At 34.8% G+C, this 27,874-nt stretch overlaps 1 protein-coding gene across 14 annotated transcripts in view; it reads left to right on the forward strand.

Annotated features, from left to right (window-relative positions):
• The window catches only part of CCDC88A (coiled-coil domain containing 88A), a 123,169-nt gene that overhangs the window by 32,626 nt on the left and 62,669 nt on the right, over nt 1-27,874 (forward strand). For all 14 annotated transcript variants that reach the window (XM_070235454.1, XM_070235455.1, XM_070235457.1 and 11 more), the window contains exons 4-8: nt 4,184-4,253; nt 6,152-6,210; nt 13,982-14,065; nt 15,615-15,755; nt 21,034-21,206. In XM_070235454.1, coding sequence (XP_070091555.1) covers nt 4,184-4,253; nt 6,152-6,210; nt 13,982-14,065; nt 15,615-15,755; nt 21,034-21,206 — 527 coding nt within the window. The remainder of the gene's footprint in view (nt 1-4,183; nt 4,254-6,151; nt 6,211-13,981; nt 14,066-15,614; nt 15,756-21,033; nt 21,207-27,874) is intronic.

Genomic DNA, 27,874 nt, shown 5'->3' on the forward strand with positions numbered 1-27,874 from the left:
AGTGTTGTCCATCTCCAAATCTTTCTGGACTGTCTTCATACCAGGATAGAATTTCTACCTATTCAGTGAAACTTTGATTTAGTTGTCCTGAAAACTCTAAGATTCTCTATATTTATTTATTTATTTATTTTGAGGAAGATTAGCCCTGAGCTAACTACTGCCAATCCTCCTCTTTTTGCTGAGGAAGACTGGCCCTCAGCTAACATCCATGCCCATCTTCCTCCGCTTTATACGTGGGACGCCTACCGCAGCATGGTTTTTGCCAAGCGGTGCTATGTCCGCATCTGGGATCCAAACCGGCAAACCCCTGGCCACCAAGAAGTGGAACATGTGAACTTAACCGTTGTGCCACTAGGCCGGCCCCTCAGATTCTCTGTATTAGAGAGCCATCCTAGTGGCGTAGTGGTTAAGTTTGCATGCTCTGCTTCGGTGGCCCGGGGTGTGTGGGTTCAGATCCCGGGCACAGACCTACATGCTCATCAAGTGATGCTGTGATGGCATCCCACATAGAAAATAGAGAAAGATTCGCGCAGGTGTTAGCTCAGGGCCAATTTTCCTCACCAAAAATAAGTAAATAAATAAATAAATTCTGTATGTTGGAATACTTGCATAACTTTAAAAGTTACAACCTTCACCTCATCTCCACCTCCACCAATACTCCTTCTCATTCCCTGTGTTATTTTTATCCTTAGCATTTATCATCAGAAACATTTACTTATTTTCATTCTAGTCCTACTAAAATGTAAATTCCATGAGAGCAAGGATTTTTGTTTGTTCGTTACTGTGTCTCCAATGTCTAGAACAATGTCTGGCAGATAATAAACATGCAGTAAATATTTGTTGATGAATGAATGTTGTGATTTTCTCAAAACTTTCTCCTCTTTCAGTTGTATTGCTAAAGTTCTTTCTTTCTCCATTTATTTTTTACAGGTTTCTTAGCACTTTAGTAACAAATTGAAGTATCTTCATTAGTTAGTATACATATATTATCATTCCCCTTCAATTAATTTGTTCCTCCTACTTAACAAAGTCATATTTATCTTGGGCTCATTTATTTATTCTTTTTCCATTTCTTTAGCATTTTAATGATGAACATCTTTAGAGCTAGGTGAGGTGTGGGAAATGTGAGGATGATATAATAGGGCTGTAACGGTAGCAATCACTTTTTTAAGCCTCTGATCTCTTTTGTGTCTTGTGTATTTTTTAATGTCACTTGTAAGATTAGATAGGGAAATAAAAGGAACTTTTACAAAAAGTGTAGCTAGAAGCCTCTGGAGAACCCATGGGGCCAAACAGAGATTTTAGAATAGTTTGGGTCTTTTAATTTGTATAATTTTTAGCTGCCTTATGTAATATTAGTGTCTGCTTAAAATTAATATTTGGAAGCAAAGTAAAAGGTAAATTTTTTTCCCCATTAACTCTTGTGTTTAATAGCCTTCATCGTTTATAAAACTTTAAACTTCTGTTTCACTTCCTACCTTTCCCAACGAAAGTCACATACTTACTAAGTCGTGGAGCTGAAATTTAAGCCTACGCATTCTGACCCTACTCTACCAGAGTACGCTATATTAGGCGTTCAGATTTCAGTGTATTGGAGTATATTTTTGGATACATGGAGGTAAATTTGAATTTATCAGTTTACGTTAGCAATTTGCGTCATCCAAATATAATCAAACTTCGTAGTGTAAAGTCAAACTGTATTAACATATGATGTCATTGATGATAACCATGTAGTGAAAGGATATATGAATTGCTTTCATCTTTATGGAGAGACTGAGTTAGCGTGAGAGCATGGGGTGACAGGGTGAGCAAGAGGTGGGGAGCCAGCTGAGGAAGAGGATAGAGGAAAGCGGTAGGAGACCATATTGAAGGTTGCTGTTCACTCGGACAGTTTCCTTTTAACCGTGTATCGACATAGAATGTTACATCATAAATCAATAAAATAAATTGCCTTTGAAATAGAAGTTGATGTTTTCTGGTTGATTCATCAATTTTGACTCATGTTACCTGCAAATAAGTGGTGTAAATGAGAATTATCTTTTATCTGTGATGTTGTGATAAAGATTTTTTCTAATAATTTAATATCAGTTAAAATTTAAAGCCTCTCTTTATGAGAGTTAATTTGAAGGGTCTTTGTTCTGACTTAGATTATCTCTACTAAATAGGATATTTAAAAAAGTGATTTTTCTAATATAACTCTCTTATTTATGAGTTCTTTTAAATATGTACGACTATACAAAGATAATTTTGCTTCAAACAAGGAAACTAAAAATTAGAATGAATTAGAAATTTGTTCCTTTAAGTCCATTTGGCTGTTACGTACTTAGCTATAGCATATTCTATCTCAAGGTAACTTGCTTTTAACTGGAAAATTCATTTATTAAATAGCTGAATTCAGGGACTGGCCCTGTGGCCAAGTGGTTAAGTTTGCATGCTCCACTTTGGCGGCCCAGGGCTTTCCCAGTTCAGATCCTGGGCGTGGACATGGCACGGCTCATCAAGCCATGCTGCGGCGGCGTCCCACATGCCACAACTAGAATGTACAACTATGTACTGGGGGGCTTTGGGGAGAAGAAGAAGACGAACAAAAGATTGGCAACAGATATTAGCTCAGGTGCCAATCTTAAAAAAACAATTAAAAAAACCCGAAACCTGAATTCAGTATTAATTCTTGAAGTAAGTGATTTTAGCAGTTTTTGACACTTACTGTTCTTAATTGTATTTATCTAACATGATGGACATATTGAATATGTTCTTTTATTTAAATATATGTATATTTTTGGTGATAGTTTTTTTCTTTTCTTTTTTGATAAGGATTTGATAAGGAAAATTGGCCCTGAGCTAACATCTGTTACCAATCTTCCTCTTTTTGCTTGAGGAAGATTGTCACTGAGCTGACATCTGTGCCAGTATTCCTCTGTTTTGTATGTGGGACGCTGCCACAGCGTGGCTTGATGAGTGCTGTGTAGGTCTGTGCCCACAAACCCCAGGCCACCAAAATGGAGTGTGCAAACCCAACCACTAGGCCACCAGGCCAGCCCCTTGGTGATAGTTTTTTAAAGAGCTAATAAATACAGTGCTGAAGAAAAATTTTTGAAACTTTCTAAAACGTATCTGTAAAGAATTATAGATAAAAGATTAATTTTAATTAGTTTCTGATGTCATGCCACATACTGGCTATGGGAAAATGCCTCAGTGGGTCTAGAATTACACATCTTTAAAAAGCAATACTAGTTAACTTTTCATGGTTGTTCACTTCCTCATCATAGTATTAAGTAAAGAATGATTCAGAAAGAATTGAATACTTAGAAAAATTCTCTTCTCAGTAGCTAGTTATATCTGAGTATGTAGTGAAAGCCAAATTGTAAAGAGACTCACAGTTATTTCTATAATCTTGCAAAGATTCAATAATATCACATGATGTCTATCAATTCTGTGGTCTGATTCATCGCAAATCCTTTGTAGCATGTCATTGTTAGTGGTTCTAATGACAGACACGATGTGTCCCTTCATTTCCTCAAAGAAGAGGTAGTATAAACAGAAGATGCAAACTCGAGATATTACCTAAAATGAGTAATTTGAAAGTGTTCAGTTCTTTCTGAATAATCCCGTACTATCAGAATGTGTATATATTCTTGTCACTAAAAGTTTCACAGAAGTCAAAGGAAATAAAACAGCTATTGTAAATAGAGGAAAGAAATAATGATTTACTGAGCAAAAGCTCGCTTTCATGAAATGATCATAAGACAGGATTTTTAATGAAGTAACTAGCTTTCTTAATTTTAATATCAGTTGATATTTTTAGTTCCCTCAGAGAGAAGTAACAACAGAGTACACATGCTTGATCTTTTATTGAGGAATCTCATTTAAGTATCTAACACCTAAAACTCAGATTTCCAAATAATAAGTATTAGGCCAGTTCAACTTGGGCACTTTTATTTTGTGGGCATTTGATATATTATTAACTTAAGTCTATCTGGCATTATAATTTTAGTTATTTGACTCATTAACTTAAATTTACAAAAGATTTAAAGACCTTAGATGTGTTTTTTCACGTTTTTTTAAACTTTTTAAATTGCACTATAGCATACCTACAGAGAAGTGCACAGTCATAAGCTCTAGCTTGTTGAGTAATTGCCCAGTCAGCATTACCCATATAACAAGGTTGGGTATCTTTTTACAGGAGACTTTGCAGCAATTGATCATGATGTCATTGCCAAATGTTTTAATCATTGGCAAAAATCCGTTTTCTGGTAAGTATTAAAATTAGCATAATGTGATAGTAAAGTCTTATCTTTGTGTAATACTCTAATGCTTACCAAGGTTTTGCCTATGTACATTAACATACTAGGTTTTTCATGACTCTATAGGGAATGTTAGAAGTGACACTCCATTTTGTAGAGAGAAAATAAACTTAGACTATTTGTAAATTGTAGATGAGATCAGACCTAGGTTTAACGTTAAGTTCAGTATTTTTTTGATTCTACCAAATTGATACTTTTCTGTGATGAATTTTAGTGTCTCCTTATAAACAAGTATAGAAGGTAATATAGTTATAAGCTTAAAGGACCATAATCTTAGAAAAGAAGTGATTTTGAAATAATTTCTAGGTTTCTGCTCAGATATCTGTTATCTACCATTGCCAAAGTTGTTTGAGTCTAAGTTTTTACTGATTGATATGTTGTAATTTATATTAAACTACTTCTGAATGAGAAACAGTTTCTTAAACCATTTAAATTATTTTCTTCAGAACTTTCTGCGCTTTACCACATTTTAAATGTGACATGTTCAGAGTTTTAATTTTTGAACAATTGGGGAAACTAGCAGCTACCTAACATTTTCAACAAAGACTTATTCTTACATGCTACATGTAACCCAAATCAAGTTTATTTCTCCAAACCCCAGCCCCACCCTCAGTCAAAACAAACAAAAATAAAACCAAACTGAAAACTGAAATCAAACAGGTGTTTTTATTAAGGAAACTACCAGTTAGATGGGGTGAACTAGGAATTTAGAGAGAATTTAGAGAGATTCTGGGATATTTGATTGTGAGTAGAATGGAATTATTTTTGATTCCACATTCATTTAGTAATTACCTACCAAGTTATAGGAACCAGGAATATAAAGAAAATGGTCTTTGCTCTGGAGGATCTTGTGTTTTCGTGAGAGATAAACAGATTACTGGGAAATCAGGTAATAATTAGTATAAAATAAAGATATATAAAAATATTAAGGCATATAGAATATGGAGCCATTAATAATTCTTAAAGTTGACAGATTAGTGAGGGTTGGTGATCTTTGCCGGTTGGGTCAGGGAAGACCACAGAGAGATGTTAGAACTGTGCCTAGGGTTCTGATTAAAGGAGTGTGATCTATGCGTGTTTGGGGAAGGGTGATTGTATGGCTCAGTGTGGCTCAGAAAGTAAGTTGTTTCATGGAGGGTAGGAAGAAATGTTTGAAAAGAACATTTGGACTTTATAATAGACAGATTGGCCTCATGGTAAAATTCTGGCTCAAAAGAGTGACTTTTTTTTTTGCCACCTGAATGTAGGAAAATCTGAATCAAATACTGTTGGATGGTGAATGTACTTTCTAGTTCTGTTATAGAACATTAACTTCATCCACCTTGTTATATACCTTTATTTTGCTAGCCTCACTGTAACTGACATTTAAGGTTTTGATCCTTATGAATCTACACAGTTGAAAGGCATTTAAATTTTATAGGTAGATGAATCGTGTAAGATAGGTGTTTTAGAAAGAAAACATTAATAGGCCTAAAAGAAGCCAGACGTATTAGGAACCATTTGGGTGACTTTGTGACAAGTCCCTATATTAGCAGTTGTTAATTAGTGTTCTGGTATAGTATAATCATTCATGGAAAAGTAGTAGATTTATAGTTAGCATACTTTATTTCACAGAGCCTTGAAGCCTATTTTATTTATATGGCAGCCTTTCAAAATTGAGATCCTTGCTGGTTTCTTCTGCTCTTACCACATTGTGCACACACACAGCTGCTTTTTTGAATTCTCTATTATATAGATTTAATCCTTTGGTCAAGTTGTTGTGATTGTTACCTCTAGAAGTGATTCTGCCAATCTAAGAGAGTTGAACTAAAGTGAAATGTTGTGCTTAGTGATTGTTTTCATTGCAGAACAAGGCACAGAAGAAGTTAAAAAGTTGCTTTTGCTTTTACTGGGTTGTGCAGTTCAGGTAAGTTAAAACATTTCTTTATTTTCATTTTAATAACTTCTTTATATTTTTTTCAGGCTCTGGTTTCTGAAAGACTTAAGAATGGGCCATTAGTTTTCAAAGTCTATGTTAGAAATTTTTAAATAACTGTATAACCTATGGAGATTTTGAAGAAAAATACTTATTATGTTATTTTATTTCAAACTGTAGTTATATTGTCAGACAGTCATGTCATTTAAAATCTTTAATTATTTTCTTTTATTATGAGGCTTCTAATCGCCCCAAGTTTTTCAAATTTCCTTAGGGTACCCTTGAAAACCACTCTCAAAACATCCTTATGATTTATGCGTGCATGTGTGTGTTATAGAAGAGAAGGAGGATTAACAATAAGAAGGATGCAGAAGTTGCAAAATGTTTTACGAGTCTAGTTTATTATTATATTACCCTTTTGATCGGAGATTATAATAATACACAGCTATTATTTATTGAATGCTTACTTTGTGTCAGATATGATATCTTATATAGGTTTTCTCATAATATCTTCTTTTCAGAGAAGGAGATTGGCGTTTAGGTAGAGTGATCCTACCTAAAAATAAGTTATCCAAATTAAAACACTTGTGAGAGTCAGAAAGGGTGCTATTAACAATCATAGTGGGACGGCATTTGTAAACTGGTCCTGTCACAGACAAGCTAAGATGGTTGCTCTAGATTTAGGTCATATTGCTTATAGGCCAAAGAGTCGAGATTCAGCTCTGGTCTGACTTCAAAACTTATTATACTGTGTTGATTTTTCCTTTAATCAGCCATTGTTTGGATGAGTGATTACAGTGTTCCTTCAAACTATCTCAGTTCTTTGTGGAATAAAGTTATCTGTGAACAAATAAATAATGTGACTGCTAGTAATTATACATACCTATGTCAGAAATTATATATCCAAGAGAGTGTTAGCTTTTAGAGCTGACTACTTGGGAGCTATATGCTTATACAATGTATGTTATCAAAGTTTTATACTGTGTAATACAGGTGTTTACTTCATAGCTGAGTAGATATTAAGTTAAATATAGTGTTCGTGGTCATTGCTGTTCTAATTTGGTCATCAGATCCTGAGTTAGAAACACAGTCCTTAATTATTTAGAGCCTTTGTATACATTTGCTTTTTAAAATACCCTCTGTTGATGAATGTTATGTAAATTTAGATAACATAGTGATAACAAATATTTGATTGTTATTGCTGGTTACTAAAACTGACAGTGGGAATGGAGCAGAACCGAGGAGTTTTAAGAGAACAGTCCTAAAATCTTAAAGAAACCATCATTTTAACCATCTGTAAGAACAACAGAAAAAGACTATAGACTCTAAACTGCTTCCCTCTATCTTACTATTTTCTATAACTCACATAACAGTATCCCAGTTGCTGGAAAATGAAAAGGGTATCATGGAAATAACATTCCTTTTTCCAACATGCTAGAAGTTTTGATAGGTTAACCAACCCAGCTCTTCTAGTTCTGCCAGTGGGTGTTTCCTAAAGAAATTGACCAAGAATTTTTTACATTTTAATGACTGTTGATATTCAAGTTTTAAAACACCTTGTATCATTTTACTTTACCAGTGAAGTAAAGCAGAGCTATGAATTGGGCATATTTTTCTTAAAACTACTTAATGAAGCTGTGTAAGAAATCATCAATTAACGTAATGTCAGATATGTATATTTCTTCATATTGATGCATAGAACTAAATGCTGCATAAGTCAAAATAACATTTACATAGTTGTCCCCTCGTAAGGAGCCTACCTTCTAAAATAGTTTGCATTAACGTCATCATGCAATTAAAACAAGAAGATTTTCTAGCAATGCTAAGTATTCTTAATTTTTCCTATTAATCTATTAGCTGGTTATGATTACTTGTACTTTAGAGTCACATAATATGGAAAGGGTTTGTAAGATAGATATTATTTGAAATGATTATTGGAAAAGAGAGGAAGAATATTTGGATTAGGTATAAGAAAAGGCACAATGGGAAAATTGTTTAAAAGAATAATTATATAAATAGACATCGGTGTAACATTGTAAAGTGAGCTAGAAAATAAAGGTGATTCTGAGATGTTTAGAGAGAACAGGGCAATGTGAAGGATGGGGGAGGAATTTATTAGTTTTATAATTTTTTTTAACTTAAGGGGAATAGTTCAAAGAGCACATTAATGAAATATATTAGCAATGTGGCAGAGTGACTTTAGGAAAGTGTGGCTAGTCAGTGAAGAGTAATCTGTAGCTAGTCAGTGAAGAAGATGTCCAGAACCCGTAGCAGCAAATTTATGTGATAATAAAGAAAGAATAAATATAGGAAAGTTTATTTTTTTCATAGTAAGAGAGGATAGGTTTTATCAATTGTAGAAAACAAAGCAAAGACACAAGGAGACCATCATCCTAATCCTAACATGTGTCAACATCGTTCACAGTTTCTATGGAAGTGAGGAGATGGCAGGGTTGTCACACTTTGGTCTTTGATGTGAAATGAGTTTATCAAGAAAACTGTAGACCAGTCTTTGTATATACTTTAAGTCTTTGTAGTCAAAGAAGACTTTTTTTTTTCTTGAAAGCCCTTGAGACATGCATCCATTGTGGTGCCAGCATGGCAGATCTACCAAGAAAGGAGGAAGGATCCAGTTTTGAAAAATATTTGTTCATTCTGTATTTTTTAAATGTTAATGACCTGATTTTTTTAATGCTTACTATGTGCCAGGTGCTGTAAGAAAGGACAGGAACAGGAAGTTTTCTTTTTTTATATATATGTACAAAGCTCAAGGAGTTTCCATTTTAGAGGCGCACAGACCAAATAATGACAGTACGAGGTGATAACTACCATAATGCAAGATACATTGGTGCACGGAAGAAATAATTTCATAAGTCTGCTAGTAGTGTCAGGGAATGCCTCTCTGAGGAGGTAATATTTGAAATGAAAGCAAAGATTTTAGGTAACTTGTCAGGGAACATCAAGTATGACTGGAATGTAACACACATGGGGAGAATGGCAAGCGATTAGACTGAAGAGTTGACAGGGATTGGGTCACAAAGTACTGGGTTTGCCATATTAAGACAGAATTTAGATTTCATCCTATAGGTATTTGGGAGCCACTGAGGCTAACAACATCAAATGTGTAACAATCAAAATCTCCTGTCAGCCTTCAGCTGTGACTGTATGAACAATTAGAAATCTTTGTTGATAGTGAAGAGCCAAAATGTACCTCAGGACAAGAAACTGTTGATGGAAGCAATCAGCCAACAAGTATTGTTGGAACACTTTCTAGAACATAATCTCTATTACAGAAAATCTGTTCATGTAGTAGTTGAACAGGTTAAAATTCTGATGTTTAGTATAATAGATAAGTGTCGTAAATATGTTTTTCCACATCAGGATTAGTTTCTATCTGTTATACTTGTGATTTGTAGATGGAAGTAGCAAGTTAAAGTTTGCAGATATCATACCAGAGTCCAAGAATTCAGTGGGTCATAGGTTTTAAAAGATGTTGCATTCATAAAAAGAAATAGAAAAGGAAGCAAGCATCAGGAAATGGAAAATTTTTTTCTTCTTTCGAAGAAAAAATTGTGAAATTCTTAAGGGGAAGCAGCATTCAAAAACAACAAAATTAGCCACCATGCTAGGATCTTACCTCACAGAGTAAGTTATAATAAAGACTTTTTATTTTGGATTATACAATCAAGGATATAAGCCACAGGAATAACATTGAATAGAAAGAAAACTGTTGAAGGCCAGGGCTTGGGTATTTTCATTATTGACTAAACCAATCCAGTTCCTCCAGAATCTTTTTTAATGGATAGCACATCTCCTGAACCACTTCTGAGCATCAGCGAGAATTTTCACAGATCTGCATCCGAGCCCTGAGATAGTTGAGAGATTCCCAAGCAAAATCATCCCCCACAGAAGGAAAATGTTTGCAATGTGTGTTGTTTGGGAATGTCTTTCTTCGAAGACCTTATAAAATTTACCCCTTTTCAACAGAATTTAGGTTTTATATCATTGCTGGCTATTCAGTAACCAAAAATGTTACTTATTTTGGTCTTTGGCCAGGTTGTGTAGTACTGAAAGTAACTGAGTGTCAAGTGTAGATAGAATTACAATTTTGACCCTTATGTGTCCCCTTATAAGAAATTCTAACGTTAGTATTTGGTTCAGAAAACCAATTTTGAACTTGGTCAGCTTGAGGGCTACAATCTATTCTTTTCCTACCAGTTTTGGTAAAGCATCTTAAAAATGAGCATTTTAGGGGCTGGACCAGTAGTGTAGTGATTGGGTTCGTGCGCTCTGTTTCGGCGGCCCGGGGTTCATGGGTTTGGATCCTGGGTGCAGACCTACACACTGCTCATCAAGCCATGCTGTGGCAGGGTCCCACATACAAAATGGAGGAAGATTGGCACAGATATTAGCTCAGGGCCAATCTTCCTCACCAATTAAAAAAAAATTAGAATTTTAACACATTAATTATTGTATTACATTTTTGGGAAATAAAACAATACATAACTTCTAGCCAAGGCATTTCTTTTTCTGAGAAGATGTGATAGCAAACGTAACAATTTAAAGAGGTAATTTTTTGGCTGATATTGTTTTTAAAATTTTTATTTTTTTTTTTGTAGTTGTGGAAAAATATACAAAACATAAAATTTACCATTTCAACCAATTTTTAAGTATGCAATTCGTTAGCATTAAGTACATTCACGTTGTTTTGCAGCCATGACTGCTGTCCATCTCCAGAATTTTTCTCATCTTCCCAAACTGAAACTCTATCCCTCTTAAACAATAATTCCCTATCCCTTTTGCTCCCAGCCCTCGGCAACCACAATTCTACTTTGTTTCTCTATGAATTTTATTACTTTAAGGTCTCATAAGTGGAATCATACAGTATTTGTCCTTTGGTAACTGACTTATTTCACTTAGTGTAATGTCTTTAAGGTTCATCCATATTGTAGCACATGTGAGAATTTCCTTCTTTTTTAAGACTGAATAATATTCGATGGTATGTGTATACAGTATTCCCTCCTCCCCCCATCTGCAGGCAATACGTTTCAAGACCCCCCAGTGGATGTCTGAAACTGTGGATAGTACTGAACCCTATATATGCTGTGTTTTTTTCTATACGTATATGCTTATGATAAAGTTTAATTTATAAATTAGGCACAGTAAGAGATTAACAACCATAATAATAAAATAGAACAACTACTACAGTATACTGTAATAAAAGTTACTATAGATCTTAGCAACCTCAGCATACAATTTTTTTTCTTATTAAGTGGAGAACTTTCACCTTGCACTTAAAGGAGGCACTTTACGGCTTCTCTTTGGCATATCTGAATTGCCAGCATCACTACTCTTGTGCTTTGGGGTCATTTTTAAGCAAAATAAGGATTACGTGAACACAAGCGCTGTGTGACAGTCGATCTGATAATCAAGACGGCTGCTAAGTGACTAATGCTGGACAAAGGGATGATTCATGTCCCAGGTGGAATGGAATGAGAGTCCATCACGCTACTTAGAACAGCTCACGATTTAAAACTTAGGAATTGTTTATTTCTGGAATTTTTAAATTTGGTAGTTTTGGACCACAGTTGACCATGGGTACCTGAAACTGCAGGAAGCGAAACCAAGGATGAGGGGGAACTACTGTGCTATATTTTATTTATCCTTTCATCCACTGATGGACACTTGGGTTGCTTCCACTTTTTGGCTATTGTGAATAATGCTCCTATGAACATGGGTGTACAAATAGCTGTTTGAGTCTCTGCTTTTAGTTCTTTTGGTATCTATCTGAAAGTGGAACTGCTGGATCATATGGTAATTCTATTTTTAATTTTTTTAAGAACTGCCATTCTGTTTTTCATGGTGTCTGTAGCCATTTTACATTCCCACCAACAGTATACCATGAGTTCCAATTTCTCCACATCCTCGCCAACGTTTATTATTTTCTGGGGGTTTTTTTGGTAATAGTCATCCTTTAAAGAGGGAATTATTGGCTCTAGGGCTTAGAAAAGGCAAGTGTATCTGTTTAAACTGAAGGCAAAGATTTGCAGTTGAATTGGAGGACCCTTCAGTGAGACATAGTCATTATAACCCTACCATTTTATATGCTCGTTGGCTCAGAAACTAGGCATAGGTCAACATTTTTTGGAAGCATTGAAAATAAAAATTGAGGTTACTGTACTTAAAAAGTTAGTTATTTTATATATGCTACAAATGTATATCAGAAAGTCATTCTTTTTTCTTTTTTAAAGGTATGCTTTTTTGGTGAAGAAGATTGACCCTGAGCTAACATCTGTTGCCAGTCTTCCTCTATTTTTTTTTTTCCTCCCAAAAGCCCCAGTACATAGTTGTATATTCTAGTTGAAAGTCATTCTAGTTCTTCTATGTGGGATGTCACCACAGCATGGCTTGATGAGCATTATGTAGGTCCGTGCCCAGGATCCAAAGTGGTGAATCCCAGGCTGCCACAGAGGAGTGCATGAACTTAACCTCTCAGGCACAGGGCTGGCCTGAGTCATTCTTTTTTTTTTTAACTCATCCCATCCTCCCAAAAACTCTGACTTGCTAGTCACAACTAGGAATTGTACATTCCCAGTAATTTAATTTTAAATATTATTATGTGATCCTAATAATTTTGTTTTTGCAGAATATAGAACTTGCTGCCCTGATGGGAGTGTGTTTAATTAAGTTAAATTGTATGGCAATAGAAATAGAGTGTTATGATTTGATATAATAAATGTGTAGAGTGTAAATCAGAACCTTGCTAAGCTTCTTAATGATCAAAGAGCCGATTTTTCTTTTTGTTAGTGTATTGTCTTCACTAGTAGTTCAGTAATTGGCCCAGGAGATGCAACTAAGCTAGACAAGGCAGTGCTCTCTATTTTGTATGCACTTCTCATTTGGTTGCTGCAAGAATACAGTTATACTAGCAGTTGGATTACAGTATAAGAGATGTAGATGGGAGATGGAGATTAAGATGCATGTTAAACTGTTATTCAGTACTGACTGGAAAGAAAAAGGTTGTTTGTATTTTAATATTTTTAATTTATATAAAGCTTTTAAGCAGTTGCACAATAAAGAATTGCTGCCTTTATTCCACTTGATACATGTGTACTTGTATATCTTCTTAAATTTTGCCCCTGGTAACTTTGTTATTTTAAAAACAAATCAAATATTTATTGTATTACCTTATAAATGTTGAACTGGGCCACAAACATAGGTTTATTTCATTAGGATTAATAGGATGAAGATGTGAGAATGAATTATAAGCTTGAAGTAAAAATTGCTTAAATTTTTTTTTCCAAGAAGAAAGGCTGTGTTGTTTGATAATAGCCAAACACTGACTGAGCATTTTGGCTGTATTCCGAATTCTGCCACTGACTCACTGTGTTTTTTGGCAAGTAACTTATCCTCACTGAAACAAGTTCTTGATTCTTTACTTCTCTGTTTGTAAAGTTAGCATAATAATATTGTACTGACCTCAGATGGGGTTGTGTAATGGTTTCCCGCTTTAGAATTTTCCAGCATAAAAATAATATAAATTTTCAATGCTCTGCTTTTTAAATAAATATTTCTAAATTGTTATCTTTTTATTAGGTAAGTATATTCGAGAGACCGTTTAAGTGCAGAACAAAACAAAACGTTTATTGTACTGTTCAAAACGTAGCCAAGCTTTTTAGCCTGATGAGTTTTTAGTTACTTACAGCGTATTAAGGACTATACCCTATAAAGTATGAATGACTGTTTTATTCATTTCTTTTAGTGTCAGAAAAAAGAAGAATTTATTGAAAGAATTCAAGGTTTAGATTTTGATACAAAAGCAGCAGTTGCCGCACATATTCAAGAGGTAATAACCTGTATGCAATTTCTATATACATTTTATGAAACTCATGGTGTGTTTAGTTGTATATCTCCGTGAATACTTAAAGTCATAGGATAAGCAAGAACAGATCAAGGTCAAATATAGGTGAACCGTGCTTTTAGACAATCTTTTTCTCTTTAGAGAGAGCTTCTTAAATGAATCATCTTATACACACGGCACAGTGCTAACTACACATGTACCGTTGCCTTTTCCATAGGGACATAGGCAGGAAGGGTTATTTGAGGAATGAAGTATATGTCTTTGTTAGCACAGAATAAATAGTATAGTTAAATGCAAGCAGCCGAAAGTGGATCACTGCCTGTAATTCAAAACTAAAGTGAGGTAAGATGATAACTTTAGTGTTATGTCATCCCAGTGATTTTCTTTTGAATGAATTGACACAGCATTATTATAATTGACAATATTGCTTGAATTATAAACTCATTAATTTGCAACATCCATATAGAAACTTAAATACAGGACATATGTTGCAGTGTCAAATAATTGAAGTTGATATAATTTATTTGTTAAGATTGCTTTTAAAAGCTGCTGTTTCTGTACTATCTAGTCTTGGGCTTTTAATCTTGTGTGCTTAGTAAGACTTTTTAGAACTAGAGCGTATTAAATTTTACATGTCGATTAGAAAGAGAACTAAGGAAATGGAAAGGAGAGAATTTTTAAATAGCGAAAATTGGTAGTGTTTAAAATATTTTCTGTTTAATGACTGTGTTCCATATATCATCTTTTCTCTTAGTGAACATTTGTAGAATCCAGCTTTTTTGTCAGTAATATTATTGTCAACAGTAAGCATATCAGTACTCTACAAGATAGAGTTTTATTGGTAGTTGCTCTTTTATATATGTTTGTTTATGCTAGCTTTGTATTTTGTTTTGAATAAATGCTAACTATTGCAAGTTACTAAATTTGCCACCATCTTGAAAGTGTTATTTTTGCTGTTTATTGTCAAAGTTAAAGCAAAATATCAGAATCACAGCAAGAAATGGAGAGCAAGAAATAAGTATTTCACTTAGAAAATTTTTCCATTCTTTTAAAAATCTTTATATTGAGATTCCTTTTGTCCTAAAGTTCCGTGATAGTGTCATCTTCAGAATCTACAGACTTAGCTTGTCAAGTATAAAAGTGCAATAACATATGTCCTATAGGAGTAAAAAATTTTTGCTTTTGAGTTCAAGTTTGATAAATTTAGTCTTATCTAAAGAAAAGTTCAATTGATTTTGTTAAAGCAGTTGTCAGACATATCAATATTACCTTCCCTTAGGAATGTCTTCGATTAAATATTTTATGTTTTAATTGACTGGAAAATAAATATAAATTTATTTAAAGGTTATATTTAGTAAAAATTTTTAGTAGTAGCCTCTTCCTCACTCCTGAATCTCAAATGTTCTTTAGACATCATATTTGCTTTTCATATTTTTATTATATGGGGTATTTGAGTTAATTTTGTGCTAAAATGAAACAGATTTTTAAGGACTAGTCATTTTTTAAATTGTTTATTTTGGTTGTTTTTCTAAAGGTAACCCATAATCAGGAAAATGTATTTGATCTGCAGTGGATGGAAGTGACTGATATGTCTCAGGAGGAAATAGAACCACTCTTGAAAAATATGGCATTGCATCTAAAAAGACTTATAGATGAGAGAGATGAACATTCAGAGGTTTGTAAATTTGTTTCAGTATATTATGAAAGTTTGCTTTCCAAAAAAGAAAAAAAATTGATACTCTGTTTCTTAGGGACAGATAGTAAAGTACTGTATGTCTTTTTTGTGCAACACAAGAACCAGAAAGGGTATATAAAAGCCCCAAATTGCTAGTAAACAGATTGCAATTAGGTTTTCTTTTCTCCTTTCCTTTTAAGTTATTATTCTGATTTTGTTCCCATGTGTTTTTTAAGTCATCCCCATAGTCTGGCAACAGTACAAAAGTGTGAAACTGAAAATATCATTGATGTAAGTGGAAAAATCATTGCCTTGAAGCATAAGAATTTGCTTAAGCTTAATTTCTTAATTTTATTGCCACATTTTGAGGTTGGAAAAATAAGTGTTAATAAAAGGAGAATAACAGGTGTTCTGAATCAAATGTCCCACAAAAGGTCTCAAATTTTTGTAGTCAGTATAATGAGGTGTGATTTTAAAAAAGAGAGTTATTATAAGTGCCTTTAAAAGAGTACTTTGCGTTTTAAAAAAGACTAAAATTGCACCAGATCTTTTGCCTGCACTCTTTGAAAGCAGCTTATAATTTTTAGAGGAGTCTAGACTTCAGTGCATGTGGTAGTGAGTAATATTTTCTTAATAGCTGACCAAAGTACTCTGACATTCAGGAGAATGTATGGCTTTGATCTCTTGTTTCATTTACATGGGAGAGACAGTTTTGAGCTTATTTATAGAAAATTTGATTACTCCTGGGACTTATGAAAGACTACATAGAAGAAATTCCTAAATATTTTTTTCTGAACAAAACTTTCTTGTCTCTATGGAGTATATTAAGTTCTGATGGGGATTTTCAGTTTTTCTTCAGGCCTTAAACGAGAAGAAAATATGGAAAATAAAAAAATATTTTAGAGTGACAAATTTTTTAAAAAGCTAAAGCAGTAAGGCTAAAGGAAGAAAAGAGTGAATTGAAAAACATCCCTAGCGTATGTCAAACTTATTCTGAGATTTAGGTCATTTCATTTTCAATCTGATTTTGGAACCATATGCTGTATCTTCTTTTTATTTTAGTGTCTATTCACTACTTTATTCATTTTCTAGAACTTCCCTCTATTTATATTTCAGGATATTAAAGGTATTTTGAAAGGTGTCCTCCAACTTCTGAGGAATTACTTCTATAAATCTATACTTTGGTTTCATGTGACTGATGGACATGTATGAATTGTTTGATCTCTCATGAAGTGATTAAATGTGAACAAAATACTTGTCCTTACATGATCTGTGTCAAAACTAAAAGGGATATGAAACACTATATAGAGTGATTGTTTGAAAAACCTCTTAAAATTTATTATCCTGCCTGATTAAGCATTTTAGTTGAATTTGGTTTTCAATTTGGGTCACTAGTAGACTAATTAAAAAAGATAATTTAAAATAATTGTGAAAAATATTAGACACATCTAAATACAGTATGTAAATAAAATAATTCTGTATCATTCAAGTGGATTGAAACAAGTTCTTATTTAGATTTTCCCTTTAACTTTTTTCTGTTTTGGTTGATCCTTTATCATAATTGTTTCACTTTAATCTAGGAAGTTTAATTTAGTAACCCTGTTTTTAATTGCTCTTTACTTTTTTATTATTAATGCTGTGGAACAAGTATTTCTTCAGTTCTCTCCTTTTACTAAAAACCAAATAGGAGATTTAATGAATTTAAGATCTTTTTTGTTGTCACTATTTATTTTCTGCCAAGCTTTGTGGTATAAGTTTATCACATACTATCTTATTAAGTCTGCACAATAACCCCCCATTTGATAGATACAAATACTTGATCTCAGAGAAGTTGAGTAACTTGCTGAGTCTAACTCCAAAGCTTATGTTCCTAACCATTATAATACCTTTGCCTAAATCCGTGACTGCGCCGAGCACATGTCTCCTTCTTTTCCTTAATAATGAGTTCCGTAAGTAAAATTACTGTTACCTGAACGTTTTTCTTAGCATTGATGTATCTTTTTATGTTCATTTTTCAATGTATATTAATAAATGCCTGCTTTTTGCAAGATCTTGTGCTAGAGTGCTTGGGAGCAACAACTGACAACTTTCGAAAGAGAACCAAAGATGTTACAATCTAATAGGGAAGTTATTTTAATAAAATAATTAACTATAACAATAAATTTTGAAAGTGTTAAGTACCTTAAAAAGACATATATATAAAGCCTATAGGAATTTAAAGAAGGAAGATGTTACTTGCAGCTGTTAGTGGAATGTCTAGGATCAGAAGGATCAGAGAAGGCATATGAAATGAAAGTTAAGCTTTAATGACATTTCCTGTCAGACTTTTTGGAAAATATTTGGGGGTCTTGAGCTCAAGAAACTGCTGCCACTAGAGAAAGGTCAAACTGTCTTTAATGGAAAATACCTCTGAATACTCTTAATTCTTAGTACCTGGTTTCTTTTTTAAAAATATTTTGCAGCCCATAGTTCTTTTGTGCTCTGTTTGTTGGCATTGGAAGCCCTTGATATGTCTATTTCACCACCTGCTAAGTTCAAATGTAGTGTGTGTCTTCAGTACTTTCCTTCAGTTCTCCATTTTGTGAGTCACTCAGTGAAATATTTTTGAGCAGCTCTTTTTGTGTGCAGTACACTGCTGGATATGATCAGAGATACAAAGGAGGCGGAACAAAGATTGTATCTTTTTTATTGAAAACAAAAACTGTAAATGAAAAATATAAGGTAGAATATAATTAAATTCTAATTTATTTGTGTGTGAAATAAATGTTTATTAAATACTTAGTATGTGCAGGTACCATTGTTAGAGTCGGGGATGTTAGAAGGCAAGATTAAAGATAATTGAGGGGCCAGCCCCGTGGCCGAGCGGTTAAGTTCGTACGCTCCTCTTCGGCGGCCTAGGGTTTCACTGGTTCGGATCCTGGGCCTGGACATGGCACCGCTCATCAGGCCGTGCTGAGGTGGCATCCCACATGCCACAACCAGAAGGACCCATAACTAAAAATATACAGCTATGTGCTGGGGTGGGGGGTTTGGGGAGAAAAAGCAGGAGGAAAAAAAAGTAGCATTGAAAGAGAAATAGAAGGGTAGCAAGAGAGAAATGTGATTTTTTCTTTCTGAGATAGAAGAAACTTGTATATCTTTGAAGAACAAGGAGAAAGAAGCTAACTGAAAATGTTATAGAAGTAAGGAATTTGTGTTGGGAGAAAGGGATGCATAAAAATGGAGGCATTCATCTCAGATGGTTTTGTTTCTTTGATAAGTTGGAGGAGAGGTCATTTGTTGGAAGTGATGATACCAGTTTGCAGTTGGAGGCTTAAGTAGAGAGAAGAGAATAAATATATTTACAACAGCCAAGGTGGGGAAATTTGCCAGGAATCAGCAAGATTTCAATAAAAGGATTGATGGGCATTGGAAAGAGCTTAACTGGAAATGAATGGCAAGATCTGTAGTAGGGCTATGTATTTTTTTCTCTCTCTCTTAGAGTTCTTTATCAGCTTGGAGTAGGAATAGAAAAAACTGATGGTAGGTAAGGAAAATGACATACTGTTAGAGTCAAACTTGAATTCCTGTTATACCTATCATTAAATGTGTGACTTTGCTTAAGTAATGTATATGAGCCTCAGTTTCTTTATGTTTAAAATAGACATAATAACTTATGTTGCTGATAATAGTATTGGATGAGATCTTGTTGGAAAATTCCTTAGCTAGGAGTTCTATAAATATTAGTTCCCTTTTCGTTTTCCCCCAAAGGGTGAGCTATAGTCAAAGATGGCATGGTAGTGTTAAATTAGAAAGTACGGGTGACATTTAAGGGCCTAATTATAGTTCCAAGCCGAGTAGGAACTCTAGAGTAGCCAGGAATAATCCATTTGATTGAGCGGAAAAGGGGGAGTCGGATGATGAAAGCTTCAGGCATAGATATGGTGACTTGGGAGTAATGCTAGTAAAGAAGGGACGGCACAAAAGAGGTATGCTTCCTTCACTGGAGAACCCTGTGTATATGGAATAGGGAATGGATATGGAATTGTAGCAAGAACAGGAACTGGCAAGTCACATTCTGTGATTTCTCAATAGGCTTACTGGAATCTTTGAAAGTGATAGGTGGACAGACCTTCATTCAGGTGCTGAAATATATCCCAAGGATAAAGAAATGAGTTCTGATGGTGGTTTGAAAAAAAAAAAGAAAGAAAAGTAGTGATTAAGTGAGGGGCAGTATAAGACTTGGTGATGAGAAACAAAGTGAGGATGGTGATTCCATGGTTCCAAGGTGGTAATTCCACCTATTCTGTCTGGAATAGAAGGACAGTTGAAATTGTTATAGAAGATAATTTCTGCTTGCCTGAGAAGTTTTAAAGAAAAGCAGAAATTGGTTTAGAATAAGAGAATTTTCCAATAAATTAGTAAAATGGAGAAATATGATTGAGTGAGGTACATGTAGGTTAAATAGCTCTTAAAGTTCAGGTTTAGGATAAGTAGAGGGAGATTTGTGCCCCATGGAGGGTCTCTAGAGAAAGAATAAAAGAAACATTGAGATGGAAGCAAATTGAAACTAGTATTGTAAGAGAGCATAGTTTATGGAGTCAAGAGACTGGCCTGGAGTCTTGGCAATGCTGCTAGCTACTAGTGTGATCATGGACTATTCAATCTCTCTGCTTCAGTTACCGGCAGAATTAAAAGATTGAGGGATCTGTTAGATCTCTCTGAGGTCCCTGTTTACAATTCTAGAGCAGTGTTGTCCAATTCTGCAGTTATGGTAAGATTGTATTTCTGCACTGTCCAGTACAGTAACCATTGCTACATGTGGCTGTTGAGCACTTGAAATATGGCTAGTGTGACCAATGAACTGTATTTTAACTTTTTAAATTTGTAATTAAGTAACCACTTGTGTTACTGTCTACCATATTGGACAGCACAGTTGTAGACATATCACTCTTGGGTTAATTTCTTTCCTATGTGAAAAAGTCTCTCATGCCTTTCCAACAGTTCCTATCTGGTCTAGTTATTTTACCACAATTGATTTCTTTTGTTAAAAAATTAGAAACAGAAAAATACTAAGTTTTGTTCTAGTGTTATCTACTAAATAGCTTACCCATGAACTGTTGAATGAAATTTTTAAAAATGACAGCTAAATATGACAAAGTTAAGATATTTTTGACCAATGAATTGTTTTTGATATTGTAGTATAGTACTTAGACTCGGTATATAGTGTTGATGTGTTTAGTTCTCTGATATGTAGAATACTAAAAGTGATTCTGTGGTTATTTCTATATTTCCTTAGACTATAATAGAGCTCTCTGAAGAGCGGGATGGTCTTCATTTTCTGCCCCATGCCTCTTCATCTGCACAATCACCCTGTGGATCTCCAGGCATGAAGCGAACAGAAAGTCGACAACATCTGTCAGTGGAACTGGCAGATGCTAAGGCCAAGATAAGAAGACTTAGGCAGGAATTGTAAGTTGCTAATTTTCAAGGCTCACTGAATTTATATGGTTGTAAAGGTGACCTAAACAATATTTTTAGGCTTATGGAATATAGATTAGTGGTTCCCCATTGCTAGCCTGTTTTCACTAGTGTTTGACAAAATGAGAAAAATAAGGAGACTGGCATGGGGTTTTCCTAATGCTAAATCTTACCAATTTAAAGGGTGCCCTTTTTTCTGAGTTATGTCCTTCCTATCTTTCTAGTGTTAAAATATTCTTTCTTTTATAAAATAGTGTTCTTCCTTGGTAAATTGGGGTCTCCTTAATTTTTTTTATTTTTACATTCCTTGAAATATGAAATACTGGCAGCCACTGGTACAGAGCAGTAAGTTTAGCTCTTTTAAAATTAGTATTATAAAAGACTGAATTGTTGGTATACAGTATTACAAAAAAATAATTTTGTGTATCTTCTGCACTGAGTAATTAAAGTGCCTGAGCCACGTACTAAGAAATGGTAAATATTCAGATTGGTTAGTGCTGATGAAATTATATTTATTTAACTTTCAAAGATTATTGCACAAGTCACTAAAAATATCACATAGGCATTCCTTGGTGAATCATATGTAAAGACAGGACCGCTATCTCCTGGGGATCTTTTATTTTGCATTTTAAAAAGAACAAAGGATTTTTGTGTTTGGGTTTTTTTTTTTTTTTTTTGGTTTGTTTTCCTGGAATTTGGGCTTCAGAATGTAGATTTTAAATTTAAAGCTACAATATAGCAATTAAGTTTATTTACTGATTATTTAAAGCAACTGGTTTAAGAAAGTGATTGAATATGCAAGGTAGAAAAAATATACGGTCTATAGGAAAATTTGAAAACAAAAAGATACAGCTTTCTTGGTAGATGTCTGCATTATTATGTATCTATTGAAATGAACACGCCCAGGATATTCTATAAACAGCTGCACTAGGAAAATTAGGGAAGAGATTGCTGTTATTAGTTTGACTGACAGTTAATGGATAGCCTAAACAGTGAACACTAGCTTCTTCCATATAATTTAGTACAATCTTCTCCAGTCTTTAGATAAAGCATGCAATTAGAACTGCAATGATGGCTGTGAATTCATTTAACATTTTGCATATTAGAATTTGATTTTTAAATAAAATTTACTTGGCCATGGAATTTATTAAGATTCCAAACAACTTAAAGAGATGATACAGTTTATGCTCTCATATGCTGATTGGAAAATGTAAATATGAATATTTTTAACGGGTAAATGAATATTTTTAACAGGTATATAAATATCACAGATACAGCAGGTATTCCCGGTAACTAGCATTGCATCAAATATCATCTAATAGCTTTGATGTCCTTTGAAAAACTGTTCCTTCATGGATTTCTTCTAGTAATATTTGTTTTAAGTCATTTTCTTAGGACTAATCTTTACTAAAGTGATGAAGTGTGGAAATCATGGTGGATAAAAATAGTTCAGGTTGGGGCCAGCCTGGTGGCGCAGCAGTTAAGTGCACATGTTCCGTTTCTGTGGCCCAGGGTTTGCTGGTTTGGATCCCGGGTGCGGACGTGGCACGACTTGGCAAGCCATGCTGTGGCAGGTGTCCCACATATAAAGTAGAGGAAGATGGGCATGGATGTTAGCTCAGGGCCAGTCTTCCTCAGCAAAAAGAGGAGGATTGGCTGCAGATGTTAGCTCAGGGCTAATCTTCTTTAAAAAAAAAGTTCAGGTTGCCATATACCTAGTGAAAATAAATAATTGTAATGAGAACATGCAAATTAACTAATAACATACTTATGGGTGATACATCATAATATAACTGCTTTTGATTTATTAACATATAGAGCAAAAGTATAATTTGCGATTTGGATGTAAGAAGTAATTCCTTATACATTTCATTTTAATGTAGTAGTTAACACTATCAAAGACTTTCTTTTAATAATTCTCTCTGCCTCCATGGATCCCATGTTTTCAAAGAATTTTTCTATCATATAAATTATTCTTTTTTTTTTTTTGAAGATTTTATTTTTCCTTTTTCTCTCAAAGCCCCCCGGTACATAGTTGTGTATTTTTATTTGTGGGTCCTTCTAGTTGTGGCATGTAGGACGCCGCCCCAGTGTGGCCCAATGAGCCATGCCATGTCTATGCCCAGGATCTGAACCGGCGAAACCCTGGGCCGCCGAAGCGGAGCGCGCGAACCTAACCACTTGGCTACAGGGCCAGCCCCTATTCTTTTTTTAAATAACAGGTTTATTGAGATATAATTTATATCAGAAAATTCATCCTTTTAAAGTGTACAATTCAGTGATTTTTAGTATATTCGTTTAGTATATTATCACACACTAATTTCAAGACATTTTCATTATCCTAAAACGAAACTTCATACTGATTAGCAGTCATTCCCTCTTCCCCTTTGCCTTTGGCTCCTGGCAACCACAAATATACTTTTATTTCCATGGATTTGCCTATTCTGGACATTTCATATAAATGGAATCATACATTATGTGGCCTTTTGTGGCTGACTTCTTTCACTTAGCATAATGTCAAGGTTTATGTTACTGTAGCATTTATCAATACTCCTTTTTATGGTTGAATAATATTCTATTATATGGATATGCCACATTTTGGTTATCCATTTATCAGTTGATGCACATTTGGATTGTTTCCACTTTTTGGCTATTATGAATAATGCTCCTGTGAACATTCGTGTGCACATTTTTGTGTGGACATATGTTTTCAGTTCTCTTGGGTATATACTGAGGAGTGGAAATGCTAGGTCATATGGTAGCTCTACGTTTAACCTTTTGAGAAGCTCAAAATATTTGGCTACACCATTTTGCATTCCCACCAGCAAAGCATGACGGCTCTAATTTCTCTATATCCTCACCAATACTTGTTTTTATACACTTTTTTGATTATAGCCATCCTGGTGTGTATGAAGTGATCTCTCACTGTGGTTTTGACTTTCATTTCCTGGTGACTAATGATGTTGAGCATCTTTTCATGTACTTATTGACCATTTGTATATCTTCTTTGGAGAAATGTCTATTCAAAGCCTTTGTCCGTTTTTAAATTGTTGTGAGATAAACTTTTAAACAGATCAGTGAAATAATGTGAAACTGAAGGTGTATTAGAAGTCTGCATAGCCTGCAGTTGAAACCCAAAAGAGTTTTGATCATTTCTGACTTGAGAGAAAAAAAATGGTGTCAGGAAGATTTCATAGAGATAGTCACATTTCGGTTGATGATAGGCATTAACTAGGTTGAAAAGGCTCAATTGGTTATTCTAAGCAGAAGAAACTGCAACAGTTCAATAGGATATAAGGAGGGGCGTGGCAAAAAATGAAGTTGAAAATGATGCAGTGGATACGTGGAAGGTCACCTGTGCTTTATTCAGAAGTTGGGACTTTGAAAAGTGGGGACCAATTGAAGACTTTTTTGCATAGGGGAATAACAAGATCAGATTTATGTTTTACTAAAGAGATACTAGCCTAGTGGCCAACTCTTAGTGTTCAAATTGAAAAAGTGAATTCTGGTGGCAGTGTGAAGGTGGATTGAAGGACAGTCCAAGCAAGAAGTGGCATAGGCCTGATCGAAGGTTGTAACAATGAGGTTGAAGAGGAGGTAAGGGACAAGGCAGGGTCTTTGTATAATTCCCACTTTCCTGTAATCAGTGTCTATCTGGATGGTGAATGTCATTCACTCAGGGAACATAAGAGAAAGAAATAAGACTAAGATGAAAGGCAAGTTTAGTTTTTGACATATTCATTTTGGGGTACCTTTGAAATATCTCTGTGGAAAGGCTCATTGGATAATTGACTATCTGGTCCACAATGCAGAATGGAGATTTGAAATCACTTGCTTACTGGTACAGAATAATATGCAGCCTATAAATAGTAGTTGAAACCTTGGGAGTAGATAAGACTGCTCAGGAAGAACATGAAGAATGAGAAGGATGTAATCTGAAGAACACAAACATTAAAAAGGGGTTTAAGTGGTTAAGGGCAGACTTCACCATTTATTAGCCACATTACTCAGTTTCTTCATCCATAAAATGAGACTTCTGAAAATAGATACTCTAGAGAGATACAGCATTTGATCAAGTGTGTGAGCTTTAGAGGCATTCTGCCCAAGTGTGAATCCTGGCACAACACATCTTAACTGAGTGGCCAAGTTACTTAATCTTTCTAAGGCTGCTCAGTTTCCTAGCCTGTTAAGTAGTGGGTTGTTGTGTGAGGTAAATATGTAAAGTGAACAGTGTCTAGTACATAAGTGTTTAATAAATATAAGCAGCTATCGCTGCTACTATTTCTTTAGAAGGCTCTTGTAAGGATTAAGTGTGTGGCGGAGTGTAAGTGCTTAGCCTGGCATAGGGGCTGGCGCAGTGGCACAGCGGTTAAGTTTGCATCTTCCGCTTTGGCTGCCCAGGGTTTGCCAGTTTGGATCCTGGGTGCGGACCTACGCAACACTGGTCAAGCCATGCTGTTGCAGGCATCCCACATATAAAGTAGAGGAAGATGGGCATGGATGTTAGCTCAGGGCCAGTCTTCCTTAGCAAAAAGAGGAGGACTGGTAGCAGATGTTAGCTCAGGGCTAATCTTCCTAAAAAAAAAAAAAAGGTGCCTGGCCCAGATAATGAGAGCTTGATAATTGTTAGCCAAAAGATGGGCACAGAACGTGAAATCAACAAAAGGCTCAGAGAGACCTTGCCTGTGCCTGTGCCGAACCAGCGGTTCTCCACACACCCAATTTCCAGTGTGACATGTCGCACACCGACGGAGTGGACATGGGCAGAGCACTGGTGGCCAGGCTCGGACTGGGGCTGCTGCTTCTGATGCTGCTCCTACCCACACTGATTTATTCATATCAAACAACTGTTGCAACAACTTCAAGTAACTCCTCCCAGAGTACCTTGGCTGCCCCAAATACAGCTAATGCCACCACCAAGACAAGTGGTGGTGCTCTGCAGTCAACAGCTAGTCTCTGTGATCTTGTTCTCCCTTCTACATCTCTACTGTTAAGAGACTCAGGCCAAGAAACATCTGTACTTCCCCGTCTTCTAAATATTCTAAGCCCAATCAAAATGGCATCTAGATGTCCACTGTGGCAAGGAAAAAAAACAGGACTTCATCAAATCTGCTAATTCTACACCTTATTTTATTGACACAGAATATGTTGAGGATCCCAAATTTGATTGGTTTGAAGAGCATGTGAAGGGTTTGACTAGATGATGAATGCCAGTATTAAATTTCCTGGAGTTTCAGGTACAAGAAGAAGAGAGACAACATCTAAAAATTTTAAGAGATGATTTCTTGAAATGTGGCTTAAGAAATATGGACACATAAAACTCTACCTTGAAATAAGAATAGATTTTACCTTATCTAGAGATAAAGGATGGGATGTGGAACAGATCCAATTTTCGTTTGGTTCTTTAAATTTATAAGGCCATAAAACAGGTAATATAAAAAGCTTCCATGATTCTATGTACATTAGAAGGAACTTCCAGGTCTTACTGTAAATCCTCAATGTTTTGTTTCAGCAGTACTAATTTAATGCCAATGTACTCTAGATAAAGTTTTACATTGTTAAGCTATCACTGTTCTCTTGAGAACTGAACTCTTTCCTCTCAGGCTTTGAATTTGACATTGCATTTGACTATGTAGTAATTGGCATGTGCCAGACTAATGATGGATTGGAATCTACCCTAAATCCAAGCATAATGAGTAAATTTTGCTTATATACTAATCACCTATATTCAATAAGAGCACCAGATTCATTTAGCTGAACTGATTCCAAAGAGTAGAAGTGCATTCACCTCAGCTAATTTCAAAATGCTTTGTATTTAGCATATCTTGGATACTTTTTACAATTTAAAAAGTGATCTGTTTTGAAGGGAAAATTGACAAATCTTGAAATTAAAAAGGCAAATATATGAAGAAGCTGAAACTGTAAATCAAGTATTTAGCAAGTGGAGATTGGAAGCTTAACTTGCATTAAATTCAGAAAAACTTTCATACTCTTTTCTTTAAATACTTTTTTAAAAAACTATGAATCCGAATAGCCACATTTGGAACACTTTCTGTTATCAGTCAGTATTTTTAGAGTTCGAACCTGTTCTTAAAGCCTTAACGTGGGCTTGATTCTGGAAAGTAAATATTTTCACAACTGCCTCGATGCACGAAAACTTTTTTAAAAATAGACACTCCCTGAAATATTTTGTTTGCATTGTTACACACTGAAGCTTAGATGTTCCTCTATCTAATATGACCACAGTAGTCTTGATAACTAGTCATTTTTTTTCCCCACCTTTAGAAACCTACACTGGAACAACAGTCTCCAGCAGATCTTGAGCTACTGTGTATGTGAATGAACATTCCCTTTTGTTTCACATCTGAATGCTATACCTCTACTTTGGATTGTATATTGTGTTTGTGTATTTATGCTTTGATTCATAGTAACTTCTCATGTTATGGAATTGATTTGCATTGAACACAAACTGTAAATAAAAAATGGCTGAAAGTGCAAAAAAAAAAAAGAAAAGCCTCAGACAATTAATATGTAGAGAAGTAGAAAAACCTTTAGAGTGGGGAGTCATGGGAGCCAAAGGAGAGAGAGCGTCAAGAAGAATGGAGTTAACTGTATTAAATTCTTCAAAAAGATGTGAAAATAATCCATTGGATACAGCA

This window comes from Equus caballus, chromosome 15, assembly GCF_041296265.1.
Source record: "Equus caballus isolate H_3958 breed thoroughbred chromosome 15, TB-T2T, whole genome shotgun sequence".
NCBI lineage: Eukaryota > Metazoa > Chordata > Mammalia > Perissodactyla > Equidae > Equus > Equus caballus.